This window comes from Arabidopsis lyrata (genome assembly GCF_000004255.2).
Source record: "Arabidopsis lyrata subsp. lyrata unplaced genomic scaffold ARALYscaffold_8, whole genome shotgun sequence".
Taxonomy (NCBI): domain Eukaryota; kingdom Viridiplantae; phylum Streptophyta; class Magnoliopsida; order Brassicales; family Brassicaceae; genus Arabidopsis; species Arabidopsis lyrata.
In genome coordinates this window covers 14,538,606-14,558,481 of record NW_003302548.1, presented here as the reverse complement: position 1 = coordinate 14,558,481, position 19,876 = coordinate 14,538,606, and the positions used below count along the sequence as shown (strand labels likewise).

The following is a 19,876-nucleotide window of genomic DNA, read 5'->3' as shown; positions in this document are numbered from 1 at the left end:
AAAGTTTGAACTTAATACATAAAAAAATTGTTTTGACTTATATTAGGTAACTCTCCACGCACTTTACATAGATGAAATATCTTATATAGTGAAGTAATGACTTTGAAACCTAGTTCTTGTTGTTTTTATTACTAGTATACATCACGAATATTAATTTTTTATTTTATAAATTTGTGTGCAATAGTACTAAAATAAAATAAAAAATAAAAAAAGAGTCGAACTTTTTGTTAGTATACCTCCTGAAAGTCTCCCTAAAACAAAATCTTTATACTAAAAAAGGTGATAGGAATCGTTCACGCAATAAGAAAACAGCAGCATTCGAGCTAGCAAAGGTAGATCTCATTCATAACCTCACAATATAAATTTTGTTTGCTTGTGAATTGCTTTAATGTTAATACCACCACACCACATAAATTTAGATTTAAGATATAGATTGGAGTCAGTCATGTTCCCACTAGTCTCTAGTCTCTAACATTGTACTTTGAGTTACATTCACCTTCTCACACCAAAACCACATCAACTTAACAAAAGAAGCAACATGAATATGATGATGCAAAAAATCTCTTTTCTATCTCTACATTTACTATTACTACTAGTACTCTGCGTCCATCCTCTCACCACCGTAGCCGACGGCAATTCCACCGACATTGACCGATGGTGCGACAAAACTCCATATCCTGATCCATGCAAATGCTACTTCAAGAACCACAACGGATTTCGACAGCCGACACAAATATCCGAATTCCGAGTAATGCTGGTGGAAGCAGCCATGGATCGAGCTATATCCGCCCGGACGGAGTTGACTAATTCCGGCCGGAACTACACAGATATCAAGAAACAAGCCGTTTTGACAGATTGCATTGACCTTTACAGAGACACGATCATGCAGTTAAACCGGACGCTGCAGGGCGTGTCTCCAAAAGCAGGTGCTGCAAAACGTTGCACTGACTTCGACGCGCAGACGTGGCTGAGTACAGCGCTTACAAACACCGAGACCTGCCGACTTGGCTCATCCGATTTCAACGTCTCAGATTTCATCACACCCATCGTTTCAAACACCAAAATCTCCCATCTCATCAGCAACTGCTTAGCTGTCAACGAGGCCCTCTTGACCGCCGGAAACAACGGCAACACCACTGCTAATCAGAAGGGTTTTCCGACGTGGGTTTCTGACAAAGATAGAAGACTTCTGCGTGTGGTCCGAGCCAACCTTGTGGTGGCCAAGGACGGATCAGGACATTTCAACACGGTACAAGCGGCTATTGACGTAGCTGGACGTAGAAAGGTGACGTCAGGGAGGTTCGTTATATACGTGAAAAGAGGGATATATCAAGAAAACATAAACGTACGTCTAAATAATGATGACATAATGTTGGTCGGAGATGGAATGAGATCCACCATTATCACCGGCGGTCGAAGTGTCAAAGGAGGTTACACCACTTACAATTCCGCTACTGCCGGTAAATTATTTAATTCTTTTCATTTTTTTTCATTAACTTCTTGTTAGTAGATTGGATCTAACAAGCTTATATCATTAATTAAAAAATTCGAATATTCCGTACGATTTGAGTTTTCCTATCGATAAGATTCATGGTGGAGACGTCCAAGTTAAATCATACATTGGGATCGTAATCAATTATATATTACCACTACTTAAATAAAAAAAGATATAAAAACGTAACCGTTGTTTATTTTGTTTCCCGTAAAATGTGTAAGCGTTACCATTTGAAATATTATTTCATTTTTTCTCTCATTAAGAAACAATTGGCTAAATTGCATGTGATCCAGGTATTGAGGGACTTCACTTCATAGCCAAAGGCATAACGTTTCGGAACACAGCGGGTCCGGCCAAGGGCCAGGCCGTGGCACTTCGGTCATCGTCTGACCTCTCAATCTTCTACAAATGCTCAATTGAAGGATACCAAGACACACTTATGGTCCATTCTCAACGCCAGTTTTACCGCGAGTGTTACATCTATGGAACCGTCGATTTCATATTTGGTAATGCGGCCGCCGTATTCCAAAACTGTATCATCCTCCCTCGCCGGCCACTCAAAGGTCAAGCCAATGTAATTACCGCACAAGGTCGTGCTGATCCGTTTCAGAACACAGGGATCTCTATCCATAACTCAAGAATTCTACCGGCTCCTGATCTAAAACCAGTGGTAAGTACCGTTAAGACGTACATGGGCCGGCCTTGGATGAAGTTCTCACGAACCGTGGTTCTTCAGACGTATTTGGATAATGTTGTGAGTCCGGTCGGGTGGTCTCCGTGGATTGAAGGTTCGGTGTTTGGTCTGGACACTCTGTTCTATGCAGAATATAAGAATACCGGACCAGCTTCATCCACGAGGCAGCGTGTCCATTGGAAAGGGTATCATGTGTTGGGTAGAGCTTCAGATGCATCTGCTTTCACTGTTGGAAAATTTATCGCCGGTACCGCATGGCTCCCAAGCACCGGCATACCTTTCACTTCCGGACTCTAAAGACCGTCTTTGGTTTTCCATGTTTAAGTTACAATGATATAAATTTTACACTTTTGAATATAACTCATTATGCCTATTAAGAAACTGAAGTTTTAGCTATAAATGGAAGAACGAGATTTCAGTACCACTTCAAAAAGGATATCGTAACGGAAATTCGAATGTTACAAATCATGTCCTATTTAACAAAATTTCCACCCCCCAAAATGTGATCCTAATAATAGTCCCAGACAAAAGTAGCATTGCATATCTAATATCCAGATACGAGGATAATAGTAGAAATTAGTGAAGAAGACCCACAAACGAGGACTTTAGTTACAGTAGTCGCCAAAGATTTGAACAAGGAACATGATTTAAACTCCAAATGACATAACTATGAAGAACAAAGCTTTAGACACAAACCCACACGTACTAACGTTGTTTAGAAGTTAGAACCATGAGGAATAGAAGATCTAACAATCAATGAAATGAGAGAAACACAACGAACTTAACTGCTTTTTATATTCTCCAGCTATAGTCCTAACAAATGGGAGATCAGAGTAACAAGAACAGAATAGATTCCTAAATGATGCAAGAGACTCAGCAAAAGGCTGAAACCGAGGCGAGCAAAAACATCATCATGCTGAAAATTAGTTTCAACTGTCCATTTAGTATTGATGTTCCAGCAGAGCTGTGATGTTGTTCCCTGCAGGAAATCAACAAAGAAGAGTTTCTTAGTTTTTTTACATAATCTAAAGGTTAAATTAGAGAAGGAGAGAGTAAAGTTTCTGATCCTTACTTTTGCATGGCCTGAAGAGCACCACAGTACAGAACATTTTGAGGCGGATCCATTTCTGTACTTCCGTTTTCCTCGGGGTTTACAATTCGCATGTATGTTTCTTGGCCAAGATACCATCTGTCAAGATTCTCAACTCGAATATTCCAAACTCCAACATTATCGAGGGAAACAAGTACAGCAGTCCATGCCCCTGGATAAACCTGAAGCAAACATTTAAAAAAAGAACAAAAAACCAAGAGAGTAAACCTGCTGACCAATATTATAACTCCAAATGGTTTACAGAAACAGATTGCAAATGAGAAATTACCTCGATCGTGCTTCGTGCAATTGCATCCCAGTTGTTATATGAACCTTTTCTGTCTTCTGACCATATACCAAAGTCCATTCTGGAATACCAAATATTGAAAATCCATGTTAGAGCAGTGAAACTGATCGAAAATGTAATAAATGTAAGAGTTGCATGATTTACTTACGCAACCACGTAAAATGAATATCCATCAATATGGAAGCTCTGGATTTTGGTGTCATTGTTCTGGAAGATAACTTGTATAAAGCCCTTGTATGATGCGTTGATGATAGAGCTGTCCATACGTTGATGTCTTTCATCAAGTGGTCTGTCTGGGAAATCTAGCTTATAATCTCCTTTCACTTTATGGTGATCTGCAAGCCTCATGGGGGTGCTTGGATTGACAAATGAAATCCCATTAAGCGTAGCACGAATTTTCCCATTGATTTCTGTTGGAGGCAAACTCCTCAAGATGTATGTGCTTGTGATATTTATCTGTCCGTAGTGAAATGATCCTTGCGGATTTGGACGAGCTCCACCTGCAGATGTGTTTTGCCTGCACATGAAAAGAATCAGGATTACAATTACATGGCTACAGGTTAAAGTTTAACATCCACTTGCTTGAAGAGTTTTCTTTCTAGACATACTTTATGGCTCTTGGTTGGTTCATTGCGGACCAAGGGTGAGAAACATCAGTTGCTGGAACTGGCAAAGGACCAGAAGCAGGTCCTTTGGAATTGGAATAATGGAGAATGCCAACACCTGTGACTCTTTGCCACACTGTTTCATTAACAAATCTAGCACTCGCCACAATGTAGTAATCACTTGTGGCGTTTTGGTCCATGGTTACCAAGAAAGAATAAGACTGTCCCACATGAATATCGAAATCGGTGAAGTTTATTTGGGAGGTGTAGCGACCCTCAGTCTCAATCAAGAGCAATTTGTGGTTCTGAATCCTGAAGTTCAAGCTTGTCGAGATACCAACATTGTGAACGCGGATCCTGTATGTCTTCCCTGCAAAAAGTAACTCGAATGAAGTAAGAGGGAATAAATCTCAAAGCCAACTTAGATTTGTAATGAAATGACAGCAGAAATAGCTGAAACTGGAGATCCAATGCACACAACTCCACAACCAAATGCAAATGGGAACAGAATGAAAGCAAAGTTACAATACAACTCTCAAAATGTGTTACCTGGATCAACATTAACGGTTTCATGTTCAATTCCATCAGGAACACTGCTATTGTACTTGAAAGGACCTTTCCCATTGATGAGCACTCCATCCGGCATCCCAAGTTCTTTACCAGAGTCAAGTATCCTCCTTAAAGCCTGAAAGAAAACAGAGTTTCACATATATAAAGACATAGACACTCATAACCAAAAGTGAATAATAAACACCATCTACACCCCAAAATACACTTACTGTATGGTTCTGAGTATACCAATCACCAATAATAAAGATGATTTCACCATCAGGCTTAGTGAACGGGATAGGAACGAGGTCTCGGTTATTGATTATGATTGAACCAAAACCACCAGAGGCTCTCTGGAAGTTAAGTGAAGGAGAGTAGAAATAACTTCCAATCTGATCTTTCAACTGAAAATCATAAGTGAAGTTCCATTTCGGTGGAATTGGACAGTTTGTTCCAAGAACACCGTCTTGCCACGAGTTACGCCGCATCTGAACACCAGGCCTATCAAAACCAAAAAAGAATGTCAGGAATCACAACAAGCCTATAAGCAGCCACAAGTGATTATAAGAATGTTAAAGATGATCATCATCACCAAGTAAGTAAGAGAGGCTCATCCAAATGATTGAATACGTTAACATCAACATTGTAGTTTGTAGTAGCATTAATCACAGGACCTGGAAATTTCCCATTGACTGCTATAACCTACACGAAACAAAATTCAATCAGATAAAGCTCAAACCTCCGACGAACCGTAATGTTAGATCTAGAGAGAAACAACTACGTTTTTAGCGAAATCATCAGTGACACAAAATCGATAGATTACAGCGACTAAACCTCAATTTCACAGGAAAAAATAGGGTTTTAAGGGAAACGAAACCTGTTGAGGAACACCGAGAGGAGAAGCTGTGATGTACGAAACACTGAAATCGTAAGATACGTAAGGATCACCAGCGAAAGAGAAGCCGAAGAGAAGAGCGAAGGAGAAGACGAAAGCGAAGAAAAAATCAGTAGCCGCCATTTGTTTAATCTCAGTGATTTTGAGGATTTTTTACGCTTCTTCGTTGATGATCGTCGGCTATAGAAACGACATTATCGGAGCAAAAATCGAAGACGATGAAGAAGAAGACGAAGAGGAAGAAGAAGATGAAGAGTGTGTAAAGTGTGTGTGTGGGTTTTTGAAACTTCTCTGACAAAGAGGAGGTTGAAGAAAAAACAAAATGAGGATTTTATATTCTCTATTTATTTATTATTAATTTAGTGTTGTTGATACTAATCCCTAAACGCGCTATAAAATATGTGTCTATATATATAAGTGGATGTGAATTAGATACTGACTCTCAATTACACCAAGGATTCTCAATTCATTTTAATTTTCTACTTTCTATTTCTATTGATTACCTTACCATTAACGATGTGTGAATTGTTATTTGAGGAAGCTTTCCATTTCTCTAAAGATTTGATTTTTTGATCATTTTGGTAGATACGTGTGTGGTATGATTTTGTTTGGGACCTAATTTGGTTATAAATGTTTGTAGATAATTCCCTTAATTAGATTTTTTGTAATCAATATTTGCATATTCTACGAAACTACACAAGTACCCAACTCATATATGGGTGTCAATATAAATGTGTATTCTAGAATAATTTGATTTAACTATTTTAAGAACTAACATTTTCCCAATATATAATTTGCAGTAACAAAAATTTGAAAATTTATCTATTTTAATATTTTATTAAAACTAGGAATATAACAAATGGATAAAAAATCAAGCTTGGCTCATTCCATTTTGTTGTTCTTTTGTTTTTGGTAACCATTTTTCTGATCTATCTAACATTCGCATTTCACTTCGTTGCCGTTGGACTTGGACCTACCGATCATAGGGCCAAAATTGTATTATAGATTTTGTTTTGTTCGTTTTGTTAAACTCATTAACATACAATGATACGTACATAATGAACATAATTCAAAGTCTCGTTTGTTTTGCCAACAATATCAAGTTAACTTTTTTCAATTTTTCATTTTTATCATTTACTATTTTTCTCCTTGGTCGACACGTTTATATTGCGCAAGACTCTTCCTTAATCCTTGCTTTTATTTCATTCGCATTTGCATTTTAAGTGTCAACAAAGATACACTTATATCAAAAAAAAAAAAAGGATACACTTAAAAATGAGATTAATTAAAGGGCATGCGTTTGGTCTCATTTCATGTTGTTTACCACAACTCGACAAGCTTTTATCAATGCATACATAGTATACAGATTATGACAAAAAGTCCAAAGAAAGGGACTTATCAGTAAAGAAACGAGCATGAACCTTTTCTTCTAAAATCACCAAAGCCTCGGAAGATTTGATGCAAATTGGTGTCTTGTATTGAGTTGAAGCACCTTGAGTGATGAAAAACTCCACGAGAGCATCAAAAGTTCCTTGTTGCACCAATCTTATCTCTAAAGCTCCAATTGATCCACCTTTACCCTTATATCTCTATAAGAATTGTTCAATGATTCTCCCACCACATAGCAGCATTCTACCAAAACCTTGTTATCAATTTCAACAATGTCGTCACGGTATTTGGCTTTGAGTTCCCAATAAAGAACGTAGTGACCTGGAGTAGTAGAAATATCCGCATATCTTGTGAAGTCCTCCATCAACATCAAATTTGATGATTCAAGAACCATCTTTGCGTGTGTCACCGCGTTTAAAAGGTCTGCATCTGTAGTTATCTCCAAATGAATACTCAGCCCCGGCTCAAATAGGTAGGGAGGTGCGACGGCCCGGGACTTTTTTTTTTTATAAAAAAATTTACATATAAAAAAGGCCCAAATATTTTTTAAAAATATTATTAATATGAGAATTATATTTTAAGAGGCCTAATTATTTATAAGAAAATGTATAAAAAGGCCCAAAATTTTTAAAATAACAATTTTTACTATAAAAACTCTGCAAAATTTTTAAAATTTAAGTAAATTTTCTCTTTGTATATAGTAATAAGCCAAAAAAAAATTTTTTGCCCTAAGGCTCTCAAATATATTGAGCCGGGGCTGTGAATACTTAGAGTCAAATTTCCTCTACGCACAAATCTAAACTGAGGTGCACTATATAAAATTCAGTCACCAGTAGAATATCACCCATCTTATATCTATGTAGGCTTAGCCAAAACAAAAACAATATTATTCGATTCGTGCACCTCAATATTAGTCGTAGTATGTATATAAATAATTTTTTCTCAACTGAGGGTTAACTCACCGAAATGATTTGTGACCAAGGGTTCGTAATAACACCCTAACTTGACATCCACGAGATCAACAATTTCGATTTTGTTACCCGCATCAACAAGTAGGAACTCCGAAATATGACAAGTTGGGCATAAATGTGTATGACACATCTTCTGCTTTGCAAAGAGGATTCATATTAATCCCAAACATAGATTCTGAAGATACGTAACTCGAGGAAATTCATGGCAACTTGTTAGAGTAAAACTACAATGTTGGGATGTGTTGAGCCATTCGACCGGTTGCAATGCTTTCAATGAATTTGGCTTTAGGCTAAATACTCAAGATTCATATATAATAGACGCTAAGCGTAATAAATGTCACTCAATCTAACAAACTCATAGACCTGAATGAAAAAAAATGGATTGTTTTACATTTGACCACACAAGAAAACGTTCTAGTCTTCTAGATGAAGAAAATAATTAGTAAAAACATATTACCTTATCTCTGGTTCTTCCACTAATGATAGCGGTTGGGAAGTAGTCAAATACGTTGTTCTCCAAAAGAATTTAAAATAACTTAAATTATGTTGGACTAATCTAAGAGAAGACTTAATACATTTCAAGAGTCAAATACGCATTTTCCACAAAGAATTTTTTTTAAAAACAAGAGGTCCATCTTACTTATCCGCGTAACCTTATATTTATTTCTAAATAAAAAGGCATTGAAATTAACATCGCAACGGTGAGTTCATTTCTCTCCATATATTCATGAATTCACCTTCAAAAACTCATCCTTTTAAAATTACCCAAAAAAAAATAAAAATTTCAAACTTCAAAATAATGTATAACGTCGTGGTTTGCTTACTAACTTTGAGTTTTCTGTTGTTCTCTGGATTATCAAACACAGTAGTGGCTCGAGTACAATATGAATCTCCAATTCCCCGTAAGTTTTTATATATATATGCTCAGTTCGATTTCGGTTCGGTTGTAGTTCAATTTTTGGCTTCATGGTGACCCACTGACCCATTATTGGCTGTTTACTTTGATAAACTTTTGGTCTTGATTCCATATTTTTGTTCGATTTGGATTGGTTCAACTAGATTATATAAAAATGTTTTTTACTCTAGATATTCAATTTGTTGTTTACTTTCTTTTGGGAAGAAATAGGAGAAGGGGTTTGGGATCAAAAGGTGATCGTCAAAGAGATCAAGGCTGTGGTAGATGGAAGTTGTTCACCGCATGCACATGGAAGAGGGCGACCCAGTAGACCAGGCTCATCAAATATACCAGGCTCGCCAAAACGATGTACTAAACCCTAGTTCCCTAGCATATATATATATATACTTCATTTTAAGGGTAATAATAGACATTAAAAAACAAACAAAATAAAGTACAATAGACATTTCTTTGGATTTAGTATCGTTATATTCTTGTATCCTAAGAACTAATTCATCTCGTTTATGCCTTCATCACAAACTGAGGAACATCTATTACAATGTCATGCCTTTTGACTAAAAATTGCAATAAGCAATAAGACTAGACGCTATTGCTAATCACAATTCTTTGTTGGACTGGCTCATTCTTGGGATTAGCCACGTGACTTAAGTCGGTTATGGTTGGCACATGTTTTAGTTTTGGATCCTTAATCACATGTTGATCCGAGTCACCCTAAGTATAACTCGATAAACATTGTATATCTGACTAATACTGATCTCACACAATCAAAATATTCCAGCTTATATTTTCCTCTGAGAAGAATGTGAACGTTATGTTGCATTCTGTCCTATTAATAACTTATACTTCACATAAGAATTTAAACCAAAATGATTTGAATTAATCCGGAGATGGAGGCAGTTATCCAAGAGAAGAAGAATTTACAGTTATAGAAAATAAAGAGATTGATCGGAAAAAGGATCTCCGGCATGTTTTAAGCCTTCATGTGATCTCTCCACCGATACCGTTAAGTTAAATCTCAACGGTATTTGTATAAAGCCGAAAAGTAACAATAATCCTCTAATTAACTTGCATATTTGTAATATATATTAACGTTAACCACTTTCTTCTACTTCTTCTTCTCTACTTAACCCATTGATCTCTTCCATGTCACCAATGATTTCAGAAACTCCATCACCTGATAGATACATTACGAAAAAATCAAACTCATATGATCGAAAATCGTAGCTCAAAGTATTCAGTAGAGTGATTTACTAGTTTACCTCAGACGGGTCACAAAGCGAGTAAAAGGCATTGCTGTCTTTGGGCACAGCAGAGACTAATATACCATACCCGTGGTTTGGTCCATCTCGTAATACCTGACATTACTTGCACCTTAAGTCAAAACTACTTCTTAATGAAATGTTTTAGCTAAATGGGTTTATAAGAAGAACAAACCTTAAATGCATCTTCGTCTGTTCGATCATCCCCAACATAGATTGGAAGAACATCCTCACAGTTGTTTAGGCCTGAGGAATGTTTTAAAAGTCAATGGCCAAAACAAACCAAGATTCAGAACAGAAGCAGAGGAGAAGGATTTTGTTAACTACCGAGAGATTCAAGTAGGAATGTCACAGCTTTCCCTTTGTCCCAGTCAATCACAGGACGGATCTCTAAAACCTTTTAAGCAACATATACAAACCAAGAGAACAAAATCAAAACTTTGCACTTCTTTTTGTTGAAATATGTAAGAAAGAATTCAGATGTTTTTACCTTCCGGCCATGTGTTAGCCGTAGTTTTGGATATGTTCTTATGACATCATCAACACACTGTGCAACCAATGCCCAGTTCTGTAACAAAGACGAATTTTATAAAGAATGTGTATTGGTCTAGAAAGGAACCAAAAAAGGTTATTGAATTGAGAAATCCTAACCTTTTCTTCTACATTGCGGTAATGCACAGAGATGCAGAACTTGTTGTCTTCTACTTTTACCCCTTTGATATCTTTTGTACTCTCTATAAGCGAACAAAGCACCTGAGAAGATAATTTCAAGAGTTCAACAATCATATATGATGCTGTTACTAAAGCTAGCTATATACAGCAGAAGATGTGTTTCAAAATACCTTATCGATCATCGGGAGAAACTCGCTAGCAGGCTGGAATAGATTTACATCTTTCCCCTGAAATTTGCAAAAATCAGATTCCAAGAATCTGATGTAGCAAACAGATATTGCCAAAAACAAACAAAAAGCAAGAAAATGAACCTGTTCGTTAACTGATACAGTACGGCTATGTTCGTGGTTTAGAGATTCTCCTGCAGGACTCATGATGTCCATTCCATGGCTTCCAGCGTAATAAAGTTCACTTAAACTAACAAACTCATACACCTAAATTAAGCAAAATGGATTATTATTACATTAAACCACACAAGAAACGTTCTTGATAAAGAAATCGAAAGAAGTAAACATTTACCTTATCACGGCTTCTTCCACTAATGATCGCGGTTGGGAAATACTTGGCAACGTTTTGCACTGCACTACGCATCTAAACATGTAAAAAGGCGTAAACCATATAATTCATTAGGAGGATGAATCACAAATTTTAGCAATTGAATTTAGTAGAGGAAAGTTAAAAACTTACAGCACTTGACATGTATGCGCAATCAGGTTCCTCAACTATAGGCGAAAGTGTCCCATCATAATCAAGAAACAATGCTATTCTTTTACCCTTTGCAAAACTCATGATTTTCTCAAAAGAACTAAGAGCTGATGGATACTTGAGCTGCTAAAACATGATTACAAGACAAAAAGAAGATTATCAAGATCAAAAAAACCACACAAATGTTCAGAAAAAATAAGGACAGTAAGGAACAAACCGTCCATTCGCGATAAGTCATATCCGCAGCATCACTGGTTAAGTTATCTTTGTTAAGTATTGTTGGAGGAGGAGAAGAAGATTTCATCGCATCAAGCCAACCATTAGACTTAACATCATCAAGGATTCCAGTTTTCTTTCTTGGAACGGTTAGTAAGAGATTGCTGTTCTGTGAGATAGCCGTGGCTGCTGCTGATGAGTAAGGGAGTCTATTCTGACGAATGGTTAATCTTGAGTTGCTTATCGGTGGAGAATCAGTCATTACAGGAGACGAGTGACCAGATTTTATGTCCATAACAACACCAGATATTATTAGCAAACTATAAATATATATATCAAAGTTTCTCAGAGGATTCTTGAATAGAAGAAGCTCTACGGTTTCACTTCTCTACTGGAGTCTTTACAAAAATCCTCTTCCTCAGAGAAACTTGGACCCTGAAATGCAGATGCCAAGCAAGAAACAGAACCAGTTAAGACAAAAGCAAAGAAATTTACTTATTTCTAAATTTGATCGCTATAATTCTCTGAAGCTAATATCAGGAAAACATTGGATACCAAAGTTACATATTGACCTCAAGCTATTATCCAATGAGAAACAAACAAAAGGTTTGTAACATTTCTTTGTCTTTATTTTGCTGACAGTTGTACCAAAGGGGTAATCAAGTAAACCACTTTATTCATGAAATGACTTTACTTTGTGTAATGCCAGAGAGATCGCATTATGGCCAATATAGAACCTCTCTATCAAAGGAACAAAATTAAGGATTCTTTCTCCAAATAGAAATTCCTGACTGATATAGAAAATCTCTACTGTCTTTCACAATTTTTGACCAACCAAACATCTAAAGCTAAAGAATAGAGCCAAAAATCCAAACCCCACATTTCAAGCATCAAACATTTTGTATTCTGCAAAAACATACACATTTTGGAGAGTGAAAAAATAAGAGGTAAAAAGAGACATCAATATTGAATACCAAATTGCCACAAATGTATAAGCACAAAGGCAGGCACATGAGAAAATTTTGTATGGTGTCGAAAAAAAAACATAAATTTTTAAAAGTTTAGTAACACACTTGCAAGAATAGACAATGAAACATTGTCTTGACCCACCACCACCATTTCAAATGTGTTGTGCCTAAAGCTTGACAAATCATTGTCACTCACATAAAATCCAACCCAAAAAAAAAAAAACAAAGTACCAAATTCCTAAACCCAGAAAACAAAATCCGTTTTTTCTTTAACTGGTTTGGTTCAAGTATTTCATCATACAACAAACATCCCAAAAAAAACTTCAACTTTTAACCAAAACTGAAAAATCCCAGCTCATAACTAAGAACAGAGATTGTAAAAATGGAGACTTTATGCAAAAAATCAAAGAAAAGACGAAACTTTAAGGTAAGATTACCTGAGAGAAATGCAGATACCGGAAACGACGGGAAGAAGAAAGATTTTTTATAAAGACAGAGACTTTTTTTGTTTCCTCTTCTTCTCTGAGTTTTGGTTTCTCGCGGTTTCTCTGCAACCAAATAAGGGACACAGAAAATAAATGGGAAATGGGAAAGGAGATTTGCCAAAAGACGAACTGTGAATAAAAATGTCTTTTAAGTGCCCAAGAAAATCGCAGAGAAACTATCCCCAAAATAAAAATAAACTCCAAAATTTTCTGATATCAGAAATTAGAAAATATAAATATAAGATTTTGCGAAGCTAACTAAAAAAAAAAAACAAAAGAATATAGACAAAAAAAAATGTAACTTTTTTTTTTTTCTCTCCCGACGGTTGTTGACTCGCCAGAAAAATTTGAGGAAACAGGTGACGTGTACGTGTACTACACGTACCAATAAGAATAGCGCGTGAGACATACGAAATATATTTAGCGCGTGAATTAACGCCGTGATTTTTTTAAAAAGAGCTTCTTTGTGGTGGTTGGTTAACATTACTAGTTGTAATTAAATTAATTAGTGTGGCTAATTGTTTTTAATTTAAGTGTGGTTATTATTAATTAACAGTTCCAAAAGAACCGCCGATCATAATGGGGGCCCAAATGTGGATCTAGAAAGCTACGGCGATAGACACGTGGCAGCTGGTTTCAAAGCCGTGATTAGTCGAGTCAGGTCTGACGTGGATAAGTCGAATAGGTTTGGTCCCGCCATCGTGAGATGGCTGGTTTTGGTGCGGTCGCTCTCGGACACAGCTGGTGGAGAGAAGGTCGGTGACGGTTTTTTTTTTTTAAATAAAAAGTCATTTTCTTTCGACTCAGTTCCAAAAAAAACGACATGGGCTCCACGTGGATCATCGAGTAATATGAATTTCTGACCATAGGATTTGGTTACGTGGCGCAAAGTTGTTCGCTTGTGCGGATAGCTATTTTTATGGGTTTTTTTTTTAAAAAACTTTATTCCTTCTTACGATTTTACTTTTGTACTTCTTCCTCACAACAATTATTAGCGGTCACATACTCACATTGTTAAATTCGAGTTACTATTTTTACTGTTTCAACTAACACTGTAAGCTTTTTCCTAAGTAGATCATATATTTTTTATTTTAATTTTCCCTCGTATTTTTAGTTATGTTTTAAATTTATAAGTAGCCGAACACTTTTTGTTTAAATTATTTCTCTAGAGCAAGTATGTTTTTACTTTTCTTGACTATCACATTCACATGTTAACTTTCTTGATCGATGTGTTGAATTTCTATAGCAGGAAACATGTGTAGTGGTGCTTAGTTTAAGTTGTGCAAGTAAAAGTTTAATACGACGTACTAAAACACCATAACCAAATTTGATTATGGTGTTTTAAACAAACGAACAAAATAAATGAATAAGAAGAAAAGTCGGGTCAAACTTAGTTTCGACGAGAGGCAGTGTAAATTAAGCAATATTACAAAGAAGACGGTCAAAGATTCTGACAAGAAGACGACAAAATAGAGGAACCATGGATGTGGAAAATGAAAGACTGTTATTAAGAAAAAAAAAAAAGAGATTTGGCTTTTCGAGGAGATGTAAGGTTCGTTCGGTACCAATAGAGGGAAGATTGTAGGACCACCTACTTCACAGTTGGATTCTCGACTAATTTTAATCTTGTTTATGAACATATAATTAGTATGCTAATATTGTATAAACATTGTTTAATAGTAGTAGAGTATAAATATTGGAAGACGATCTTTTGGAAATTGAAATTTACCAGTCAGAATCTTCTTGTTTTTTTTTTTGGTGAGTGTCAGAATCTTCTTGTTTGACGCCGCTGTTTCTGCTCCTCCTCCCTTTGACCATTCTTAAGGCCTCAACAACTCCTTCTGCTTATACCTCCTCATGTCATTATAACATTTTTTACATAAATTAAGAAAAATAAACAAATTTCATTTATATTTTTCATTAATACACTAAATAATACCCTCTCTTTAATTAATAAACTAAATAGTGAAGATAAAAGAGAGAATTAGTCTTTAAAACTGTATTGAAAACACAAAACGACACTCTTTGTGAAACAAGATTAAAACTTTAAAACGATACTCTTTATGAAACGAATGGAGTATTCGTTTAGCTAGTTTCATGATATTTTTAGAAGTTAATTACACTATTAAACTACTAGTAATATCTTAATAGTTTATCAAACCTTATAGTCGTCTTACGTCACACGAATTAAGAACAATATATCACACGAATTCATTACTATCATTTAATTTTCGTTCTATTTTTAATAGGTTTACTGATTTATCAATTCGATGTCAAAGTATATGTCATTTTTTCTGCTTCGATGTCAACAATTATTGCGAAGATCTTTAAAAAAGAATTATTGATGTGGTGATTTATAGATTCTTACTTACATTGTAACGTTTATTCTGCCTCCTTCAATATTTTATAGATCGCGGCTGGCTTGTTAGATGAGAAGTCAAGGTTTCAAAGTTGCCGAATCTTAAGGGTTTGTTGGAACTAATTGATTATTGCAATTCATGTTGTTCTTGGTGATCGAAGTTGGAGCTTAATTTGTGATGTTATATAGTGTTCCAAATACGAGTGGTGTGTAGCTTTGCAAGAAGGAGGATCTTGGGATTCAAAGGTCTAAATGATATAAGATGCAAGTGATATCCAATAAGGGTTGCGGTTTGAGCACAAAAGTCAACCGGTGAATGTGTGTTTTTTTTTACTTTGTGCTAGACAAAATTTATAAAAAAAAAATATGTTACCATTTAAATGCATAAATCCCATCAAGTGAACAAAGCCATTGTTAATAATTTATGAAATTTTGCTACAAATTTATAGGAAAATATTCATAAATAATTACAATTTAATCTCAGTCTAAATTTCTCATTAGTAACACATCAGTTAACAGTTTAACACTGATTATGTAGAAACAATAATAATATTTGTTCTAAGCCAGAATTGTACACGAAGTTTAGGTTAGTCCTAAACGCCTATATGTGCTATATAAACTCTAATATCAAAAATAAACTAACATTGATTGTTGAAGATCATATTTCATACATAAATTAGCGTAGAACTACAAAATATACATCAAATTTGTGCGAATATAATTTGCAAGTCTACCCAAAAATTCTAGAAAATATTATCATAAAAATTTGTTATAATTTAGATTTTTGTTTTTACGAAAGTGTCTATTGATGAGAAAAACCGATAAGATTTTCTTAGCGGTGAAAAATAGCACTAATATAGGGAGATATATAGTTAAATATGATATTTGAATCTTTACCTCTTATGTAATTAGTTTCGTTCTTTCAATTGGCAACCATTTAAATGGTGCACTTGCGGTAAAAAGTTAACAATCAAATCCAATGGAAATATACATGTTCTTTTTTTTTTTTTTTGACAAATTCATTAAAAAGATTTACGAAAATCAAAGCTAATAGATGAATCGAACACACCTAAATTAAGTTATTAAGTATGGAGGAAGAGTATAGAAGAATGAGAAAAAGAAGAAAAAAACATGTGCGTGCATGGCACTCTTCGTCGACTAAGAGATATCGAACCTAACAAAAAATGTCAGCCTCACATGTTCTTACCTAATTAAGCACGACGTCACACATTTCCACCACCGAGGCTAACCCCCTACCTTCACGGGAGATTGTTCTTACCGGTCTCCAAAAAATGTATACAAGTAGACTTTGTGAATTCGCCGAGATCGATTTATTGTTCGTAATTTAGTTTCATGGAAGTCATGGAATTGTGGGTTGATAATCATTTTCGCTAGTGTAACCTATAAAAGAACCAAAAAGTTAATTAACTAGAACGAGTAAATATAATAGTTGAGAGAATTTGGAGTAGAATAAGAAACAACCGTACAAAAAGTCACAGAATCATGTATTATATTCACATTTTTGTTAAACTCAATATTATATTTATGTATCAGTATGCATAAGGATTACTACTCTACTAGATTTTATCCCGCGGTGTACCGCGAGATGATTTAATTTTAAAGTTAGTATAAAAATATTTTATAAATTGTATCTCTTTATAACATATTTATTTATATTATAGTTTACAATTGTTATTAAGTAACGGTATACCACGAGTCCACGAGACAATTATTAATAAATTGAGGATTTAACTTGTGTTAAAGTGGTATATAAATATTGATTCAAATTCGTCCGCCATATAAATCCTTTCCGAAATATAACCCGTTCCGTAATTTCTTAACCGTCCCGTGATTTGTCTTTATTTTAAAATTTAATGATTATTTATTATATATAAAAGTTTACAAATCATATCATCCTCTAAGACCACGAGACATTATACCACGGGATTATTTTTGGTTTTATACAATCTTTTCTAAATGAGACTGATCTAATATGTCTAATATTTATGGTATTAAAAAAAAAGATTTAATCCGTATTGAAGCGGCGGATTAATGATATTTTAATCTTTTTATTATTGTTGATTCAAAAACCCGTCCCGCCAAGCCCGTCTGGCCAAAACTCATTATTTTATTAATATTCTTATTTATGATATGATTCTGAATCATGTCTAAATATTTTTATCGATGTAGAACGTTGAACACACATTTTCGTCAATTGGATAATATATGTCCGTTTTTAAAATTTCGAATCACAATATATGCAGTTAAATTTCGTTTACTTTATGTATTATATGATGATTCAAAACAGTTAAAAACAAATCAAACAAAGATGATAGTAGAATCATGATTATAAATCTTAATCAAATCTTCTAAATATCTAAATTATTAAATATAGAATATCCGGTGTATGAGTTGGGTTAAATATAACCCGACCTAACAATTGTATTTGTGAAGGATTTTTTGAAACGGGTCGGATATCCAAATAACCCGGAAGCATTTGTACTCATCCGTCACCAAAGTGACTGCAAAAATACTAGTATAGATTCTCACATTCTTATGACGAGAATGGAAAGTTCACCTTAATCTTAATAGGGATTAATATGTTTAAAATCTTTGGGTGATACATTTTTGGACCAAGTAAACGAAGAGATCTAACTTTTCTACAAAAAAAAAAACTACAAAATACATATACATAAAGACCCTCCGAATCAAGAACCAAGAGTTGTGTCAATTTTGTTTGTCATTCCGATTTTGTTTAATATAATTTATGATTTAAACGTTTAGAAACTTATTCAAACGATTCTGGTTACACATTCATGTATTTGCCTTCTCATTGGTTGTATTTTCGTTGCAAACAAAACCACAATGGTAGATCATAAAAGTATTAGATCATTCATTTTGTGGACAAACATGGGGAAGCAAAACTGATAGAGATTGTAAATGAGCTCAAATTGGGCTTTAAACCTGTAATGGGCCCATATCGGCAAGCAAATTTGTGATAGTTTAAGCAGCCATGGCCCATGGATGCGCCTCTATTGCAAAACTTACTCAAAATAGATAGATTTTGTCAGCTAGAAAGGATAACATGAACCTATACTTCAAAAAAATCCCACATTTGGAAACATATTAAGAAAATTGCTAAGACTTATGTACTCTCTCAAATACAAAAACACTAAAGATGAAAAAAACTAAAGAGAGAGGTTTCAGTTATGGCGTGGAGGCCGAGTGGACGGCTTCGGATAATCTGCAAATAAGAGCGGTGAACGACGATGGTGGTGCTTCACTGCACCCGGCACAAACCGAGAAACTTTAACCGGTTCTTTAGATGTCGAACCAGAGACAACGTTTTGATCCTAAACCACAGAAAAACAAAAAGAAGCCTTAGTTTTGAGAAGGTGAAAGACACCCGCTTATACGAAGAACATGAAAGTAAATGAAAAGTTGATGAATTGAAATGTGGATCAAGAACCTTGACAAGCGAAAACCGAGACTCTGTAATGTGGACATTGTCGAGGTGACGAGAATCAGCAAGATGCAAGAGGAGAAACAAGAGAAGGAAAGAAGCAACATGGATTGAGCTCATTTGAACAGAAACAGTCACACAAGGCTTAACGATTATGAGGATTATGAAACGTTAAAGGACTTAGTAGGTAGAAGACATTATATAATAAGAGTAAGTTCACACATAAGTATTTGAAAGTAAGAATTAAACCCCAGAATAAACACAGAATAAACAAGTGTATTTTTAATCAATCCAGATGAATGTGCTGGAAAAGCTCATGGGAAAAGCCAAAGATGAGTCAAAAAGAGAGAAAGAAACTACAAAAGGAAAAGGACATTTAAACCTCGGTGAAAAACGAGTGATTTACTACTTCTTGTCTCTTACACATCTCATTTGAGACCAATCCCCAAAACTTACCGACCGCCACGGTAAATATTCTATTAAGAAAATGCAAGCTAGTTTCGAACTGCATTATTATATGTAAAACTTAAAGCACTTTTTGAAGGCGTTAGTTTAATTACCTTAATGGTTTTGTCTGCCTCGAGAATGGTTTGGAGGTTGACGATGACTGTTCACACCACTATTTGAGCTTTGACACAATCTCCGAGACATCTTGTCTTCAAAAAGTCCTCTTGAATTGCTCAAATCCTGCTTGTTTCTAAAACAAATAACACATGTTAGTTCAAAGTAAAGAGCTTCAAGAACCAATAACCCAACATCTGGACCAAGAATGTTCCCTGAGAATGTCTTTCCTCTGTTCCAAGAAGCCATGAAACCTGCAAATTTAAGCTAAAGAAAC

At 35.1% G+C, this 19,876-nt stretch overlaps 6 protein-coding genes across 9 annotated transcripts; 2 read left to right on the top strand and 4 right to left on the bottom strand.

The window, feature by feature from the left end:
- The first annotated feature begins 278 nt into the window (after positions 1–278).
- Positions 279–2,613, top strand: LOC9300191 (probable pectinesterase/pectinesterase inhibitor 59). The gene is made up of 2 exons (XM_002865817.2): positions 279–1,460; positions 1,789–2,613. The coding sequence occupies exons 1-2, from the start codon at positions 539–541 to the stop codon at positions 2,484–2,486; spliced, it is 1,620 nt and encodes a 539-aa protein (XP_002865863.1). The 5' UTR covers positions 279–538; the 3' UTR covers positions 2,487–2,613.
- Positions 2,614–2,815: 202 nt separating this feature from the next.
- LOC9301937 (monocopper oxidase-like protein SKS2) lies at positions 2,816–5,972 on the bottom strand. Its single transcript, XM_002864068.2, has 9 exons — positions 5,618–5,972; positions 5,333–5,442; positions 4,971–5,241; positions 4,741–4,876; positions 4,195–4,561; positions 3,735–4,103; positions 3,569–3,647; positions 3,262–3,461; positions 2,816–3,168 (listed from the first exon to the last, which is right to left on the bottom strand). The coding sequence occupies exons 1-9, from the start codon at positions 5,756–5,758 to the stop codon at positions 3,063–3,065; spliced, it is 1,779 nt and encodes a 592-aa protein (XP_002864114.1). The 5' UTR covers positions 5,759–5,972; the 3' UTR covers positions 2,816–3,062.
- Positions 5,973–6,731: 759 nt separating this feature from the next.
- LOC110225789 (4-substituted benzoates-glutamate ligase GH3.12) lies at positions 6,732–7,511 on the bottom strand (the record flags this gene model as incomplete). Its single annotated transcript, XM_021015770.1, is given in 2 exon segments — positions 6,732–7,202; positions 7,205–7,511. Coding segments are annotated over 2 exon segments (507 nt in total), but the record flags the coding sequence as incomplete, so codon positions are not given.
- A 321-nt stretch (positions 7,512–7,832) lies between these two features.
- On the top strand, positions 7,833–9,366 carry LOC9300190. Of its 2 annotated transcripts, none has more exons than XR_002329891.1 (2): positions 7,833–8,897; positions 9,116–9,207. XR_002329891.1 is itself a non-coding variant. In XM_021015530.1 (2 exons), exons 1-2 carry the CDS (start codon positions 8,723–8,725, stop codon positions 9,271–9,273), a joined length of 327 nt encoding a protein of 108 aa, XP_020871189.1. In that variant the 5' UTR covers positions 8,673–8,722; the 3' UTR covers positions 9,274–9,366. The 2 variants fall into 2 exon arrangements, 1 of the variants encoding a protein (XP_020871189.1); XM_021015530.1 differs by having other exon boundaries at positions 8,673–8,897; positions 9,122–9,366.
- A 359-nt stretch (positions 9,367–9,725) lies between these two features.
- On the bottom strand, positions 9,726–13,449 carry LOC9300189 (trehalose-phosphate phosphatase A). 3 transcript variants are annotated; one of them, XM_021015527.1, is made up of 12 exons: positions 13,169–13,449; positions 11,765–12,198; positions 11,530–11,673; positions 11,362–11,433; positions 11,154–11,276; positions 11,013–11,069; positions 10,822–10,923; positions 10,661–10,738; positions 10,498–10,567; positions 10,346–10,416; positions 10,171–10,266; positions 9,726–10,085 (listed from the first exon to the last, which is right to left on the bottom strand). In XM_021015527.1, the coding sequence occupies exons 2-12, from the start codon at positions 12,056–12,058 to the stop codon at positions 10,035–10,037; spliced, it is 1,158 nt and encodes a 385-aa protein (XP_020871186.1). In that variant the 5' UTR covers positions 12,059–12,198; positions 13,169–13,449; the 3' UTR covers positions 9,726–10,034. The 3 variants fall into 3 exon arrangements, with proteins under 3 accessions (XP_020871186.1, XP_020871188.1, XP_020871187.1); XM_021015529.1 differs by having other exon boundaries at positions 11,530–11,670; positions 13,169–13,448; XM_021015528.1 differs by lacking the exon at positions 13,169–13,449 and adding an exon at positions 12,319–13,112.
- A 5,161-nt stretch (positions 13,450–18,610) lies between these two features.
- Positions 18,611–19,820, bottom strand: LOC9300188 (root meristem growth factor 5). The gene is made up of 2 exons (XM_021011992.1): positions 19,045–19,820; positions 18,611–18,928 (listed from the first exon to the last, which is right to left on the bottom strand). Exons 1-2 carry the CDS (start codon positions 19,156–19,158, stop codon positions 18,779–18,781), a joined length of 264 nt encoding a protein of 87 aa, XP_020867651.1. The 5' UTR covers positions 19,159–19,820; the 3' UTR covers positions 18,611–18,778.
- Between the last annotated feature and the right edge of the window lie 56 nt (positions 19,821–19,876).